This window comes from Salvia miltiorrhiza, chromosome 1 (genome assembly GCF_028751815.1).
Source record: "Salvia miltiorrhiza cultivar Shanhuang (shh) chromosome 1, IMPLAD_Smil_shh, whole genome shotgun sequence".
Classification (NCBI taxonomy): Eukaryota; Viridiplantae; Streptophyta; class Magnoliopsida; order Lamiales; family Lamiaceae; genus Salvia; species Salvia miltiorrhiza.
The window spans coordinates 65,681,054-65,697,870 of NC_080387.1; the positions used below are offsets into that span (position 1 = coordinate 65,681,054).

The 16,817-nt window shown below is 37.0% G+C and overlaps 3 protein-coding genes across 5 annotated transcripts; 1 reads left to right on the top strand and 2 right to left on the bottom strand.

Moving 5' to 3' along the window:
- The first annotated feature begins 1,240 nt into the window (after positions 1 to 1,240).
- On the top strand, positions 1,241 to 3,166 carry LOC131005096 (uncharacterized). Its single transcript, XM_057931907.1, has 3 exons — positions 1,241 to 1,554; positions 2,459 to 2,511; positions 2,613 to 3,166. The coding sequence occupies exons 1-3, from the start codon at positions 1,450 to 1,452 to the stop codon at positions 2,941 to 2,943; spliced, it is 489 nt and encodes a 162-aa protein (XP_057787890.1). The 5' UTR covers positions 1,241 to 1,449; the 3' UTR covers positions 2,944 to 3,166.
- A 223-nt stretch (positions 3,167 to 3,389) lies between these two features.
- Positions 3,390 to 5,373, bottom strand: LOC131005095 (triphosphate tunnel metalloenzyme 3-like). Of its 2 annotated transcripts, none has more exons than XM_057931906.1 (2): positions 4,643 to 5,373; positions 3,390 to 3,634 (listed from the first exon to the last, which is right to left on the bottom strand). In XM_057931906.1, exon 1 carries the CDS (start codon positions 5,255 to 5,257, stop codon positions 4,649 to 4,651), a length of 609 nt encoding a protein of 202 aa, XP_057787889.1. In that variant the 5' UTR covers positions 5,258 to 5,373; the 3' UTR covers positions 3,390 to 3,634; positions 4,643 to 4,648. The 2 variants fall into 2 exon arrangements, with proteins under 2 accessions (XP_057787889.1, XP_057787888.1); XM_057931905.1 differs by having other exon boundaries at positions 3,390 to 3,637; positions 4,643 to 5,354.
- Positions 5,374 to 6,176: 803 nt separating this feature from the next.
- On the bottom strand, positions 6,177 to 11,101 carry LOC131005094 (pyrophosphate-energized vacuolar membrane proton pump-like). Of its 2 annotated transcripts, none has more exons than XM_057931903.1 (8): positions 10,617 to 11,101; positions 8,587 to 9,161; positions 8,131 to 8,510; positions 7,815 to 7,901; positions 7,394 to 7,724; positions 6,912 to 7,322; positions 6,777 to 6,836; positions 6,177 to 6,701 (listed from the first exon to the last, which is right to left on the bottom strand). In XM_057931903.1, the coding sequence occupies exons 1-8, from the start codon at positions 10,861 to 10,863 to the stop codon at positions 6,495 to 6,497; spliced, it is 2,298 nt and encodes a 765-aa protein (XP_057787886.1). In that variant the 5' UTR covers positions 10,864 to 11,101; the 3' UTR covers positions 6,177 to 6,494. The 2 variants fall into 2 exon arrangements, with proteins under 2 accessions (XP_057787886.1, XP_057787887.1); XM_057931904.1 differs by lacking the exon at positions 10,617 to 11,101 and adding an exon at positions 9,247 to 9,651.
- Positions 11,102 to 16,817: the final 5,716 nt, after the last annotated feature.

A 16,817-nucleotide genomic window follows, 5' to 3' on the forward strand; every position in this document is an offset into this window, starting at 1 on the left:
ATTTATACGTGTTCTACATAAAATTCATACATTTTTCCTAATTCTTATTTCTTATTTTAAAAGGTGCTCTCACGGTAACCCTCCCCTATATACTTATACACACACACACACACTACTCCCTTTGTCCACAAAAAAAGTCATACTTACCCTATTTTTCACGAAAAAAGAGTCTTATTTAACTTTTCCAACCATCACATCATATTTTTTCTCTTATAACTATAAGTGTATTTTATTCGATTTTTTAACTAATACTCCCTCCGTCCCACGAATCTTGATACGTATTCCTTTTTAGGCCGTCCCACGAATCTTGACATATTTCCAAATAAGGCAATAATTATTATTTTCTCTCTTCTACTTTATTACATTTATTACATTCTCTCTCCTACTTTATTAACTACACACTTAAAATAGTACTAATCTACAACTCCTTAATTCTCGTGCCGAAATCAAACGTGTCAAGATTCGTGGGATGGAGAGTATTTTTATTGTATATTTAACTTATAACAATTTTATTAAAATTTGTGTCCATCTTTTAAATGAAACTTTATTTTGTGGACGGAGAGAGTAATATAAATAGATCGAATTAGATCAAATCTGTCGAACGAATCACGAATGAGACAGTCCAAAATATTTTCTTATATTAATTTAAACACACACACACACACACATATATATATATATAATATATATATATATATATTGTATTATATAAACTTTTATTATTGACATAATATATTTTTTTTGAAGTTTATTATTGACATAATATTATAAAAATAAATTTCCAAATTCAACATCTCTCTTCCTTAATTAATGCAAGATGCAAATTACATTAAAATATAGTAATAATTGAATTTTCAGTTGTATTACAAATTAACAAAATTGCTCGTATACCTATTATGTAAATTTATCATTACTCATATTTGACATACATAACTCTATTGTCTATGTATTTACTATTTACTTATTTTGCATTTCCATATACTATTATTTAGCTTTGAATGTATGTTGAAATTACACTAAATCGTGGGTAAAAATCAAAAGAAAGACTCACAAATTTGAATATTGAAATCAAATACTAATACTAGTATATTTCATTTATTGATTGAAATAATACTGTTAAACTATTTTGTCAAATTAATCGAAAATCAATAGTCAAATAGAATATCACAATCATGCTCCAAGATTTAGGGCGATAATATCCTTTCCTTTTTCTCTATTATTTTGACCATAAAATGAGAAAACATTATTAAGGAAAAGAATTAGCCCCAAATCAGGGTTTAAAAACCAAAACCCTAAAATTAGTGTGTGCACTGTTCCCTCCTTTGCCAACATCCCCCACACTCACCCATTTGACACTCGCCCTCAAATCCCTCTTTTATCTTTCTTGCTTTCTTCCCTTATTTTCGTTCAATTTGCAGCCGCTTTCTTTCGTTGAAACGAACTAAAGTTATGGAGGTGGAAAAAATCTGCTCTGCTAATGCTACTCTGCAGAGAATTATGTGCTGTTCTATTCTTGGGGCTGCTCAAAAATACCTCCTTTCGCTTCTTATAATGGTATATTGTGTCGACCATTACACTACATTGTTATGTTCTAATTGATTTTGTTGCTCATTTGTTTGCGTTTTCTGTTTCTTCTTTAATGGGGGAGGGAGAATGAATAAGTAGCTAGTTGAGTGAGAGACATAGAGAGCGGTCTTTGTCTTTTATGCTCTTATTTTAATTTGCAATTTGAATTAGTTTTTAGTAGTTTGTTCCTCAACGTTGCTTCCAGTGTTAATTCTGTGCGACTGGATTTGGCCTAGTTTATACTTCTCTCAAAAATGATTTTGAATAGGATAAGATGCTTATGTCTGGCAAGTTTTGTTTTTGTTCATGATAAGTGATAACTGCTGCAGAAAATGGCTTCCGATTTAATTGAGAATGCGGATTTGATTGAGTCACGATATCTATATTTCCATAAATTCAAAGATATTAGCATGTATGTGGTAATCTTTTAAGGGGAATGCCGATATTGTGAGAGGTTATCATCAATTCTCTGTAGTTTTAACCCTAATTCGAATTGGTAGACACATTAAAAAGAAGTCGTATTCTTTTCTGGTTTTGATCTATATTCTCTGTTTTGTTGCTTCTGATTGTGGTCTTGCTGAAGTCTGGTGGAACATATCCATTTCTGCTGAGAAATTTTGAAAGAATCTTATATCGAAGAGCTATTCATCTTACTTCAAATATCTCTGATGTTTTGGCGTGGCGTGGAACAGAAAACAAACACTCTAAAGGATTTTTTCTTAGCCCTAGTTAAATCCTGATTTGGGCTGTAGCTCTAGTTCAATCAACTTGGTTTAAGAATAGTTTTCTATTGTTATTCTGTGAAAATATAGCAAGCACAGATTTTTGAGTCGTGTTTAGTTTCTTGCGCTCATATTCTTCTCCATCGTTGAATGACATTGTTGGATTACAGAGCAGGACTCTGCTCGATGACATAGACGTAGTTCCATCTCCGAAAAACAGAAGGTATCGTGAATTCTTTCTTAGTTATAGCGTTTTGAAGTTGTGCTGCCATATCAAATAGAGACAGAGCTCTAAGCCATGGTGTATATGTACTCCACTTACAGATTCCCATTTGGTGATTCTAAAAAAGATACAGAGATGGAGGAGAACAAAGATGCTGGTGAGAGTGACGATGATGACGATGACGAAGATGATGATGAAGACGACAGTGATGAGGATGATGATGATTACTCTGGAGATGGAGGTGGTGGCGATGTAGGAGACTCTGATGATGAGATTCAGGTCAATGGTAACGCAGGGAGCGATGACGAAGATGATGATGACGATGATAGTGATGATGATGATGATGGAGACGATGACGACGACGATGATGATGATGACGACGAGGACAGCGATGAAGATGAAGAGAAACGACCATCAAAGAAGTTGAAGTGACTTGTTAGGTCATTTTTGTTTTCAGCTAATAGCATTTTTAATGGTAGTTGTTTTGGGTCATATTGACTGAAATTATGTAGTTTGTTGGGATTTTAGTTTCTAAGCTTCGACTTTGTGTCCAATTGTTGCTTGTGTATTAGACATTATTTCATTGGAGAGTTAGTTGAAACATGTACTAGCGATGGATTTAATTCATAATTTTTTCATCTTTTTGGTTGATAAATTATCTTCATCAGTGCAGGACATACGTATAATTTTACACGTATGTCATGCACCAAATACATACAAATCTACGCATGAAGTGTATTAAGATGGTTCTTCTGTCGTAGTAGGTCAAATTCATGGTTCTTGATTTAGAGCTCATGTTTGATAGTTCAAATTTCTTGCCAATCATATCTTGGTCAAGAACAGCTTGTAGCATTCTCCACTGAACTAAAAAAAGGTTATATACCAAATGCTTGCCCATTTCTTTAATGAATGTGTCATTTCCTCTATCTACAACAGTGTGAGATGATTCAAGATTTTACAAGGATGACATAATAATCAGAGTAACAATGGTACCTACATAACATTTTTAAACTAGTTCCACATTGTCCAACTGCTACATGTTCTTGAACTTCTGCAGCTTAGGATACATTCATGGTCGAGTCGATTCAGATAGCCATGTATTTGCTCTGAGTAAATTGAATACCTACTACAGAGTAAACAAGAATGAGGATACCAAATAAAATCCACCAGCAAAGTAGACAATTATCTTGCATAATGATAAACATGCAAAAGTGTTAGATTAGCAAGCTCAACCCCGCGCATAACTCATTCATCCTCTCTAATAGAGAATGATTTAAGTCCAGAAATACACTGCATTTGATCTGGAAAATGATGAGTTAGAAGGTAATGTAAGCAAACAAATCGAAACAGTTCTAAACGAAGAGATATCGGAGGGAAGTAAAGGAATGAAATGGCACTAAAATTGTTGGGCTCACCACCATTTTAGCTCCTTCTACCGCGAAAATGGCAAAATGCGCAAAGATTTGAACGTTCACACCCCTCTTATCAAATGCAAACACGAAGTTGAATACTTAAAACTACCAAATTAAGCCATGAAATAAGAGTAGATGATTCTTGCAGATGAGTGAGTGTCAATCATAGTTGTAGGAATTTAGTAGATAAAATTGCAGGGCATTCTACCTTTTCTCCCATTCTCATGGAGAAGTGATCATGTATTTGAAGGATTAGATAAAATTGCAATCTATCTAATATCCTACTTCAGAAGAATCTACCAATTCTATATCCTACTTCACAAGGAGGCTTTTATTTTGTGTATTTGAACTTTGAAGGCTTAGATGATCGAGTATTTGAAAGACATAAAACATATGATCGAGTATTTGAAGGCTTAGATGATCAAATAAATTGAAATCAATCAACCCATCAAAGTAAATGGTAGATTAGCTTATACTATTTTTATGCGTCTATCCTATCACTCAAAGTAAATGGCTATTGAACGAAAATTATCGTGATAGCGAAGGGCATTACTTTGAATGCTACTGAAACAAAGATTTATTCAGCTGAAAAATGAAGATATGGTAACCGAATCTTTCTGCAAATCCTCAATTGCAAATCATCAAATTCAGATACAAGAAAAGCAATCAAACAAACTAAATTACCATAAAATTCAAATTCAAGTAACAACTTTATCTACCTCAAGTTATTCAGGCAGCTTCCCTGATCGAAAAATGGCGAATTTCGACGTCTCCGAATACTGATACTCAATCCCATTGCTCTGCAACAGCCCTTCAATTAAATTCTTCGCCACTTCGGGCTCCGAGCTCTCGCATTCTACTTCATAACTCGTGCCGAAACTGTAAAGCGTCTCATCGAGCTCCAATTTCAGCCCATTCCACTCGTAAACCCCTCTCACGTTCCTAAAACCCCCCAAACAGACCAAACCCTTCCCGCCCAAATCGAACTCCTCCCTCACTCTCCTGGTTATATCGGACGACTCAATGAGGAGGAGCCGCGACGGATCGGCGGCGCATAGGCGGCCGACAGCGGGGTCGAGGGGCTCCTCCTGCTCCTCGATGCGGCTGATTCCGCCTGAGATTTGGGGCTTCGATTTTAGAGAGAGAACGCAGCGGGAGTCGAGGTCGTAGAAACGTATTCGGAGGGCGGCCGAGTTGGAAGCGAGCTCGGCCTTGGGGCCGTCGAAGAAGAGGTTCTCTTGGAGGTGAGTGCGCCGGTGGTAGGAAGAGAGCACGGTGGAGAGCCGCTCGTGGGCGGCGGAGGACGGCAGCCGGAGCTTTACTTCAATTTCCATTTATTTCTTTTTCCCGATTAAAATTTGAATTTTGAGATAATAGTTATACGAAATGGTGGTTGAGCGGAGAAAACGGTTAGAGTTGAGCCAGTGCAGTTTCCCGGATATGGATCTTTTATGTGGATCCGGGTCGGAACTCGGAAGAGGCGACATGATTTTTATACATCTTTCTCTATTTCCTTTTGTTTTTTCAATTGAGATAATATTATGAAAAATTCACTAGTTGTTAACTAGTAGTTCTTTTAATTAAAGTAATTAATTAAATTCAAATAAAAATTTGAGGATGCATTATGGGACGTCTGCACACCATATACAAATCACTTAAATTACATTGTGGAGTGGACGCACTCTGGTTAATCTTGCATAAATTGGACATCTTATATATTCTTCATAGTATTTATTCCATTGACATAAAGTCGTAATAGAGAAATCAATTAGTCTGTACTTTTAAATTAATTTAAAACCATAATAGAGAAATTATTTGCACCGTGAAGTGCATTGCACGAATTGAAACTACTAGTAGGATGAGTGTATATTGATTAAGCAGTAGAGTAATTAATATTTAAAAATAAAAAAATTTAAATTTATATATACCGTGGCATGATTTTTAATTTTTTATATTTTATTGTTACTTCTCCCAAATGAAACAACATTTAAAAAGATGGCAACAGATAATCACCCTAATGAAACAGCATTTACAAAAATGGCAACAGTCAACAGATAATCAATAATGTTATTGTACTGTACCTATAATAATATAGCTAACTTATTATATTTAGAAGAAAATATTAGAATACCAATATCATGACATTGATCAATATTAGTAGTATTTTTCATTTTTCTTTTTAATGTATTTTTTATTCAAAAAGTTAAAAATTAATATAGTATTACCTAAAAAAGCAGCATACAAGACAATGAATTAGAGGTGTTAACCAAAGCCAACTCTTCCATACTCCAAATTTGAAGGACAATTCATATTTTGGGCATAAGAAAAATTATGAACCCCAGTGTGTAGACCAAAATTACAATCAACCAACCAACCAAGAAAGAAAAATCTAGAAAGCTATATGTCAGTAAGTGACAAAACAGGAACCAGGATGAGGATGTTGTGGATTTGAATGACCTCCTCCATCACAATTATCATCATCATCATCACCTCTCATCAAAATAAAATCCACCTACCACCTATCCCGTACAATGCAGATGTAGTATAAAGCACAAAGTCGGCATTCATTCTTCAGAAGAGTTTAAACAGCAGACCGCCGTGAGTCGCGAAGAAGGGAGCAAACACGAGTGACTCCACCGCCATCAGCTTGATCAGGATGTTGAGCGACGGACCTGAAGTGTCCTTCAGAGGGTCTCCGATGGTGTCACCAATCACAGCCGCCTTATGTGGTTCGGATCCTTTCGGCCCCAGAGTTCTCGCATGCTCCGAAGCACCAGCCTACAAGATACACCCAGTGTCAAATAATACAAATCTAAACAGGAGAGAAGGAAACTCGTGAGAGCAGGACGCTACCTCGATATACTTCTTTGCATTGTCCCATGCACCACCAGTGTTGGATGCAGAAATCGCGATCTGTATAAGGGTAAAGATGAGTCAGTCCCAAGGAAATTTCAACGAGAAGGAAAAGAAGAAGGAGATGTCAAATACCTGGACGCCAGAAACAAGTGAGCCAGCAAGAACACCAGAGAGGGTCTCGACACCGAAAAATGTGCCGACTATGAGGGGTGTGAGCATGACTAGGGCACCTGGGGGGATCATTTCCTTAATTGAAGCATCAGTGGAGATCTTCACACATGTAGCATAGTCGGGCTTGGCAAGACCCTCCATTAGACCCGGGATGGTGTTGAACTGCCTGCGGACTTCCTCCACCATCTTCAAAGCTGCGCTTCCCACACTCTTCATGGTCATGGCAGAGAACCAGTACGGCAGCATAGCTCCAACAAGCAATCCAATGAAGACTTTGGGCGTCAGAACATCAACAGAAGAAATTCCAGCACGGCTCACAAAGGCGCCAAAAAGTGCCAACGAGACGAGTGCAGCAGACCCAATGGCAAAACCCTGGGAATAAAATTAAGAAATTTAGTAACGTGCAAGAAGAGAGCAGGTATGTTCTCAACAAATTTCAATACCTTTCCAATAGCAGCAGTGGTGTTCCCAGCAGCATCAAGGGCATCAGTCCTCTCACGAATCCTGTGGCTCATGCCAGCCATCTCAGCTATACCTCCAGCATTATCACTGATGGGGCCATAAGCATCAATGGCTAAACCAGTAGCAATTGTGCTTAGCATTCCCAGAGCTGCTACAGCAATACCATACATAGCAGCAAATGTGAAACTAACAAAGATGCCAACAGCAATGGCAAAAATGGGAATAATGACTGATTTGTATCCCAAGGCAAGCCCAAATATAACATTGGTTGCAGCACCGGTTCTGCAGGAATCAGCAACATCTTGGACAGGGCTGCACATAAACATTAATAAAGTTCAAACACCCATTTTCAGAAGAAATCAAAAATAAAAAAATAAAAGCAAAAGACGGTCATATTTGCACCTGTAGGCATTGCTGGTGTAATATTCAGTCACAAATCCAATGATAAGTCCAGCCCAAAGTCCAACACAAACGCAGAGGAATAGCTGCCTGTAACATTACATTGAGTTAGTTCGCACACAACTTTCAGACTGAAGCCAGACAGATGCCAAGATTAAAATTAATGCACAACAGGCAGAGAGTACAAAATGTTAATATTTGAGAGCCTCCTTCAACTACAGACATAGAAAAGGTTGATGACCTAGAAAAATGAAATAGAACCATGCACTAGAGAATAACAGAAATAATACTACAAGCGCAGAATAAGACCATTGTTTACCAGTTTTTCACATCTTTCTGAACACCAAAATTGAAGATTGTGAATGATGATGGCAGGCAAGTCCAGGTGACAATTGCAATTCCCACAGTCATAAGAATAGTGGATATGATAAGTTGATTCTTTAATGCTGGTTCAATCTCCTTGACAGCCTTTATCTCAAAAAAGTCAGTAGCAAAGAGAGTAGTGATTAAACAGACCAGGATACCCATGGAACTAATAAGCAACGGATAGCACATTCCAGTGAAGTCATGGGTAATTCCAAAAGATGATATCGAAGCCACGACAAGAGCAGCACAAGATGCCTCAGCGTACGAACCAAAAAGATCAGACCCCATTCCAGCAATATCTCCAACATTATCACCAACATTGTCAGCAATCACCTGAGGAAAAAAAAGTGAACATCAGTACAAATCCCTTGCTAAATAGATTAGCTTCAGGGATGATTAGGGGGCTTACAGCAGGGTTCCTAGGATCATCTTCGGGAATATTCCTTTCAACCTTTCCAACAAGATCTGCCCCAACATCAGCAGCCTTGGTGTAAATACCACCCCCGACTCTTCCGAACAAAGCCATGGAGGATCCACCAAGACCATATCCAGTGATTGCCTCAAAAAGTCCTTCCCAATCATCACCATAGTAGATCTTGAATAGATTGATGGTAATGTATAAAACCAATAGGCCATTTGCAGCAAGCAGAAAACCCATAACTGCGCCAGATCTGAATGCAACAATGAAAGCTTTTCCAACACCTTTTCTAGCTTCCAATGTTGTCCTTGCATTTGCATAGGTTGCAATTTTCATCCCGAGGAAACCAGAAACGACAGAGGTGATGGCACCAAGCAAGAAGGAAACTGTACTGAAGATAGCAGTTGCAAGAGCAGGCTTGCAAAGCTTCTCCTGATCATAAGTACAAGGCCGGAAACTTGTGCTGAAACCCTCAACTGAACCCAGGAACAGGAAGATGAGGACTGCGAAAGCAACCATGAAAATTCCCACATATTGGTATTCCGTAAACAAGAAAGATGTAGCACCTGTAAAGCAAAATGACATCAGTCCCACCTAATAACACCAGTCCCAGCAAACTAATCATGTTTAACTGGACAATAAAGCACTCACCAAAGTCAATTAACCAATTTAGGTTGTGCAGAACATTGAACAAAAATGCTTTGCAATTAAATAAGTTATAGGTGCCTCCAAATCCATATATAGAATTCAACAATGTATTTTCAGCTATGTGAACGATGGGAACGGCAAGAAAATGGACCAGCATAAAAAACACCTGAGAACTAATATCATCAATATTCCTCAGATATCTTGTCGCTGTACATAATACTATAGAATTACTTATAAAAGATACTTTTATCATCACACCACATGTATTCTATAGTCAATATTTTTTCCTGCCACGGGCAATGAACATACTCTGCAGTCTTTTATATCTTCTCAAGGAAAATAGTATTCAAGAAAAACTGCATAGAAGAACCCAGGAACATAAGCACCTCACATGCTCCAACTCCAAGACAGGCACCGGCATAAAGTATTCTTCTTTTACTAATTATAAGAATAAAAGCCACTTGTCATTTTTTATTCATGTAAGACAATAAGAAGCCAACTCCCCCAGTTATCCCTAGAAGATGAATGCAGCAATATTATATTTATACAATTTTCCCAAGATCTTGGTACCATAGAGAAAAATAAAATAAAGCGCAGAGGCAATCACGTAAGATAATCAGATCCGTTTCAATTTTCAATGCCACCTCATATGCATAGCAGAGATAGAGTAAAACAACAGCACACAAACCATAAATCGGCGTGCATGAAACCCTAATATTTGAATCCGCCGCCAAGAAATTAAATCATAATTAAAAAAGGTACCCAGAAACGTTAAAAATTAAAAACCATAATTTACAAAGTATGTTCACGTCAATCTCAAGTAAAAGGGTAACCTCAAACCTCCATTAAATTATATAACCTCAGTCGGTGATCATAACTTTGATCCAACTTTCAAGTTTCAAACCAAACACGAAATTCGTAGTTCATTAGTCAACAGCTTTAACGGAAAATCTGCAAAAGAAGTGATTGTGGATACAAATCCACGTTTGCAGCTAAAACAATATCACTAAAAAAAGTGAACTTCAATAACAACTCACTGATAATCAAACATCTACTACATCAACAAGGCAATAATAAAAGCACAAAAAAGAACCCAACTTTCTACTAAGCAACAGCCTATTTTCTTACGCATTAATCTAGAAACCACAGCTAAAAAAAAACTGGCTTCACTCAGAAAATCATTAGCCAAAAAAAGTAGAAGTAAATAAACTTTCCACTATCCTCAACACTCAGCAGCAAAAACAGAGCTCAAAATCAAGAAGCAAGCAAGTAGAGACAACCACGCTAGCATACAACGAAACATAAAAAGAACCAAAACCGAACGCGAAACACAGATCTAGGCGAATTCAACAGAGATCTGAAACAGCTCTAACCCTCAGAAATGGCGTTCTGAATCTCGGCGCACTTGGCGACGACGTTGTGGTCATTAATGGCTTCCTCCTCTTCAATCAAGTAGTCGGCGCACCCATTCTTCCCGTTCTTGGCCACCGCGTCTCCGGCGCGCTCTGCCGAGACCTTGACGCGGGAGACGACGAACCACTGAACGAGTGAGAAGATGATTCCGATGACGGCGCACGCCGGAATCACGATCTCCGTCCCCAGATCTGACAGCAATGCCATTCTTACCAGAACCCTAACTAACTCGCCGGAATATACCGGGAGAATTAAATAAAAAAATAGGGAAAAAAAATTGAAAGAAAAAGAGCGGCGAGAGAATGAGAGTGACAGAAAGAGTCTCACGAATTTGAGGAGGTTTTCGGGCAAGGCGGGTGAAGTATATTTATAGGATTATAAATCCTAGTAAAGTGTAGAGAGCACTGCTACTCTACGTGAAGGTGCAGCGTAACTTTGTGTAATATTCCCCATAAGATTTTAATATTCTCTCTATAATACTTATGAAAGTAGTGTATTAAACCTATAAAAAAACACTCGTATTTAGATTCGGAGATTAACAAAAAAAACTATTACGAGTATTTCGTATGTTAAGTTAGATTTGGATATAGCACTATCTGACACGTCAAATTATATGAAAATTTGTGCATTAGATATTTTGGAGTGAAAAGAGGATGATAATTTTATCTATAAGGTGTAAATATATATTTAGTGGCATAATTATTTAAATATTTTGAACGTTATTAGTATTTAGAACTAAAAAATTTATCCATGTTGTGGATTTTTTTATATTTTTTTTAAGAGGAAGAAATGTAATTATTCAGCTAAGTCTTCTTTTATAATCTCTTCCAACTATAAAGAAATATTGTGGGTTTAAACACTAAGCCGAGTAATATGAATCGCGAAATCAGCTAGACTATGAGCCGAACGAAATATATAAATAACATCATCAATAAGCATATTATGATGTACAATCTTTTGATCAATTAGATGATGTTATGTGACGCAAGATCCTTCGTTTATCGATGATCACTGCATTTTGTTTCGTATCTTAAATATAAAATTCTATTTGTCCCTTAAAATTGTGATCTTATTATTTATATTTTTAAAAATTGTGATATTTTCTTAGTTGAAAATGACTCTGCAAATTTAAACTAATAAAAAAATTATTTCGTTCTTCAAAAAAAAAGAAATTATCTTCACTCACTATTTATAAAAGGCATGAGACTCAAACTATAATTATCATACTTTTCTTAAAATTTATATCATCTTCGTTATACCATAATTTTGAGGGAGGGAGTATATTTTTTTGGTATACATGTTTTAAATTAAATTAAATACACACTTGATGTCGGTTTGAAAGATTAACCTATGACCTTTGTTTTAGCAAGAAGGAGGGAGGGTTGGGATTGACTAATATCGAGTGGTTTAATGCAGCATTAGTCACAAAATGGTTATGGAGATATTGGGAGGGAATGGAGGCTTTATGGGCTAGAGTTGTTAGATCTTTATATGGATAGGTGGAGTGGGACCAAGAGGGTTTTGGTTTGAAGGGACCTACGAGGATGAAAGTAGGCTGGTGGGCAAAAGTTGTCGCAGTTGGCAGGGAGCCATCGGGGAAATGGTTCGTGGATAATGTTAGAAGGAAACTGGGGAACGGTCTCTCGACTAAATTCTGGGATCACATCTGGGTGGGGTCGACTGCCCTGCGGGCTATCTTCCCTAGGCTTTTCCAGCTCGCTGTAAATAAAGAGGCAACTGTGGGTGAATCGGGATGTTGGGTTGAAGAGGAGTGGAAGTGGGAGATTCAATGGCGAAGGGAGATCAGGGAATGCGAGAAGGAGACAGTGCAGTAGCTAACATATTATATTGCTCAATGTTCACCTTGTGCAGATATTGAAGATAGCTGGATTTGGTTGGCTTCTCCTTATGGGAATTTCTCCACAAAATCGGCTTAGTCTTGTATCAAAGCAAGCGGCAACGACGTCCCTAGACTGAATGTTGACGCGTCGCTCCTCAACTCAATTTGGAAGGCAAAGACACCACATAAAGCAACTATGACATCTTGGAGGATGATGCTCAACAGGCTCCCGACCCGTGACAATTTGATAAAAAGGAGGATTCTCACGACCGAGAAAGAGTCCAAATGCAGCGAGTGTGGGATGGGGGAAGAATCGTCAAATCATTTGTTTCTTCTTTGCCCGAAGATGGAAGAGGTTTGGAACGAAAATCAGAGGTGGTTGGGCATGCATATGGCACGACCGAATCGTATCGAGAGGCACTACGATATGTTCATTAACCTAGGGAACAAAAAGAAGATTAGATCTCTCCTTTTAGCAATTTGGGTGGGAACGATTTGGATGAGGTGGAAGAAGAGAAATGAGAAATATGTTTCGAAGGCAAAGATTGGGAGTGCAAAAATCTTGTTCTGGAGATTAAGATTAAACTGTGGTGTTGGAATAGGATCTTTAAGATTGTTGAGGAGGAGATAGATCTTGATTCTTGGTGCTCCAACGACATGATCTGTAAAATGTTCTAAGACTTCGCCTTGGTACCACTGGTACCGTTTTTATATATTTATCTGTTTTCTGATAAATAAATAAAAGATGAAGATGGTTACTGAATTTCTACTTTTGTATTTTGTTTGTACTACTATTCTTTTTTTGACAAGAAATTCGACTTGTAGATGTGGCAGAAATGCAGAAGCCTAATTCACGCATGAACTATAAATTGGAATAAATAGTACAAATATTTGTACAATAAAATATTAATTCAGTTGGTAAAATGTTTTCAATTAATAGATTGGGGTCCAAGTCACCTAATATGCTCGAGAGAGATTGATGGGGTATTCTATTATTTTAATTTTATTTGTCAAAACAAATGAAACATAAAATCTTATATAAATTCTTTATATATATATATATATATATATATATATATATATATAGGGTTATATATATATATATATATAAATGTTATATAATTCTTATTTGAAGTAACTGATAACCTCAACAGATTATAACATTTAATCCAGATCTCGATGTCCCCATCAACATGTATATATATAGATACTTTTAGTATATGTAAAAAATATTTTGCATGCAGTATCTATATTCTTACATTATATGAAAAAAGTCATTTTGTCACTAAAATAGAGAAAAGCATTCATGTGGGCAATTTTTAAATAAAACTGTTGTTCCCATAAAAAAAAAATACTCCCTCCGTCCCACTCCAATAGGCTCGTTTTCCTTTTTGGGACGTCCCACTCCAATAGGCCCAGTCTAAAATTGGAAATAATTAGGGCTTTAATAAAAATTAAGAGTTACTTAATTAAAGGGGATATACCCCCTTAATCAACCCTAATCTACTCATTCATTCAAGAAATTTTCGTCCCAAATTTTTCCAGAGCAGGACCGCTGACTCTCCCTCCCCCTCCCCCTTCTCTCTCTCTCAACAACAGAGCGGCGCCGCTAACTCTCCAGAGCTCCGACCACACAAATCTACCGCCGCCTCAAGATTACAGCCTTTGCTGTGCCGCCGCCGCCTCTCCTTCGTCGGTGGACGGTTCAGAGCCCCTCTCTATCTCGACGGAAAACCTTCCCCTTCCCCTTTCCGTCAATTCCCCTTCACCTTCGCCATTTCCGTCATCGCCGCCCCCTCCCTCTTCTCTCTCTCAACGACGAGAGGTGCCGCTGACTCTCCAGAGCTCCGGCCACACAGATCCGTCGCCGCCTCAAGACTGTGCAGCCGCCTCCTCTTCTTTGTCGGTGGACGGTTCGGAGCCCCCACCATCGCCGTTCTCCGTCTCTGCCGCCGCCTCTAAGCTCTTGACTTAGGGTTCTTGATTTGGTAGAAAGTTTCTGAAAGTTTGATTTCTCAGTCTTGATTTAGGGTTCTTCATTCTCAGTTCTGAAAGTTGAAGAAGAATGAAATAAGAAAATTTTTGTTCTTGATTTTTGGAATTTTGTTTTCTCTATCAGATTCTTACTCTTCGATTTCTGCAGTACCTATAGTTAATTTCTCATGGATTTCTGCAGATCTTGCTTTGCTTCTTACTGTGTTCAATTTATGTTAATTTCTCATTTGATTGTTCCTGAATTCGATTAAGTAAACAAATGTGATTAAGGAAAATAAGAGAACACTTAAAACATTAATTGTTGGTGGACCTCACCATTTACCTATCAAAAAGTGACTTTCTTAATCTCTGTGCCGAAAGGAACTGGGCCTATTGGCCTGGGACGGAGGGAGTAATAAATAAATAAAATAAAACTGTTGTTGCTTTTGTCATGCAATCATTTTCGTAAAATCCCAACCGGGTTTTGAATGGTGACTAACCATTTAAATGTGGTTTAATGTTTTAAAACAATCTATCATAGAAAAATTAGTACTATTAATTTTGATTATCTTATTTGAAATGCGAAACAAGTTTAGTATCCACGAACCAGTGTTAAATATTCAAATTAAAGCAATATTATAAAATTCTATAATATGACTTATTTATACTTTTGTACACATTATTGTTGACCACTTAATCTTGCAAAATAATTATATTTTGTTAGTTGTGTTTGTATAAATAATCCAATATTTGGCGAGGAAATTAACTACCTGTAGAAACAAATGTAGAAATAATCCGATATCGATATATGTTGGATAAGATAAACTCAGGAAGTTTTTGCCATGTCAGCAATGACAAGCTTTTCTAAGTTGATCTTATTTCAATTATTATTGTATAATAAATTTAGATATAATTATACGTTAGTTTAAATAATTGGCAAGTTTTTTTTTTTTTTCTTTTTTTCTTTTTTTGAAGGTAAATACTCGGCAAGTTTAAAAGCTTGTGGTCCGGTTAAAAATAACGGAATACAAACGCTTGATAAATCAGAAAACAAAATCCAAAATATATTAGTATCAAACGTGTGAGACGGCTCAGTTCCTTATTCTTTTTATTTTTTTAACATTAAAACCAACACCATTATTGATAATACTCCGGCCATCCACAAAAATAACGTGTTTCTTATTTTCGTATGTCCATAAAAATTATGTGTTTTTCTTTTTTTTAAATTTCTTTTACATTTTAGATCTCATTCACACTCAATATTTACAAAATACTCACATTTACTTTTACATTTTCATGGGTCAAATATTACCATTTGTGAGACCCTTTAATAAATCACATCTACCATGCTTTAATACTAAATCATTTCTTCCAATTATTTTATTAAAATTCGTTCTATCCACTCTAGCACATGGACCGAGAGAGTATAATTTTGAATATTCACTTTTCTACTGCATTTTTTGTGGATTATTGGAATTTCTTAACGTGATCGATAATATAAAGATCCAAATCATCCGATACAAATTCGCACTGACTTTATAATTTAAGTAACCTTATCCGTCATTTTTTGTTGACAAATAATTATCAGCTATGTGCGTTTTTTTTTTAGAGTAAAGACGAACTTCTCATTAAGCCAAATCGGCAAGAGCAATATTCGAAAGCCAAGTGGGAAAACCCGACTGCCAAATCATTACATCAGAAGAAGGCAAAGCAAAACTGGCAAGTGCATGAGCAGCACTATTAGCCTCACGACGAGCATGACAGAACTCCACCACCACCGTGTTTCTAGCATGATCAAACGCCTCAAATAAATCATCGCACAACGAATCCGAACCGTGATGAGAATCATGAAGCAAATGAATCGCCAGGAGAGAATCCGAGAAAAGAACCACATGACCCATATCATGCTCCAAAGAAAAACCCACCCCAATGAGCATGGCATGTAATTCACCAAGAAGGACAGTTTCCGTAAACCCAATCTATCGAGCCCCAGCAGCAACAATATCCCCTTTATAATTGCGAAAGATAAACCCCACACCTAGCCGACATCCTCCCTCCTGAAACGCAACATCGACGTTGAGTCGAAGAATAGCGTTCGGTGGCGGGTACCAGAAATCAGCTCCCTCCGCTGGCAAGACCCTTTCCAACATAACAAATAGCTATGTGCGTTTTGATTTTGTTTTAATTTACCTTTTGGATGAGCTTGACTACATACATTACATATAATGCAATATCAAATTAACCCATGTTACGTGTGCCAATTAATTGTATCATTATTTTGAAAAGGAAAAAGTATTACAAAATTATTGGAGGGAAATAGTAGCTTTAGTGGCAATAATTTCTCTTG

Excerpts from the sequence above, each read along its gene's own strand:
- LOC131005096 (XM_057931907.1), top strand. The coding sequence starts at position 1,450 with ATGGAGGTGGAAAAAATCTGCTCTGCTAATGCTACTCTGCAGAGAATT. Across the intron at positions 1,555-2,458 it reads TCCTTTCGCTTCTTATAATG|AGCAGGACTCTGCTCGATGA; the intron begins GTATATTGTGTC and ends GTTGGATTACAG. Across the intron at positions 2,512-2,612 it reads CCATCTCCGAAAAACAGAAG|ATTCCCATTTGGTGATTCTA; the intron begins GTATCGTGAATT and ends CTCCACTTACAG.
- LOC131005095 (XM_057931906.1), bottom strand. The coding sequence starts at position 5,257 with ATGGAAATTGAAGTAAAGCTCCGGCTGCCGTCCTCCGCCGCCCACGAG.
- LOC131005094 (XM_057931904.1), bottom strand. The coding sequence starts at position 9,496 with ATGATAAAAGTATCTTTTATAAGTAATTCTATAGTATTATGTACAGCG. Across the intron at positions 7,725-7,814 it reads TACACCAGCAATGCCTACAG|CCCTGTCCAAGATGTTGCTG; the intron begins GTGCAAATATGA and ends GTTTATGTGCAG. Across the intron at positions 6,837-6,911 it reads CACTTGTTTCTGGCGTCCAG|ATCGCGATTTCTGCATCCAA; the intron begins GTATTTGACATC and ends ACCCTTATACAG.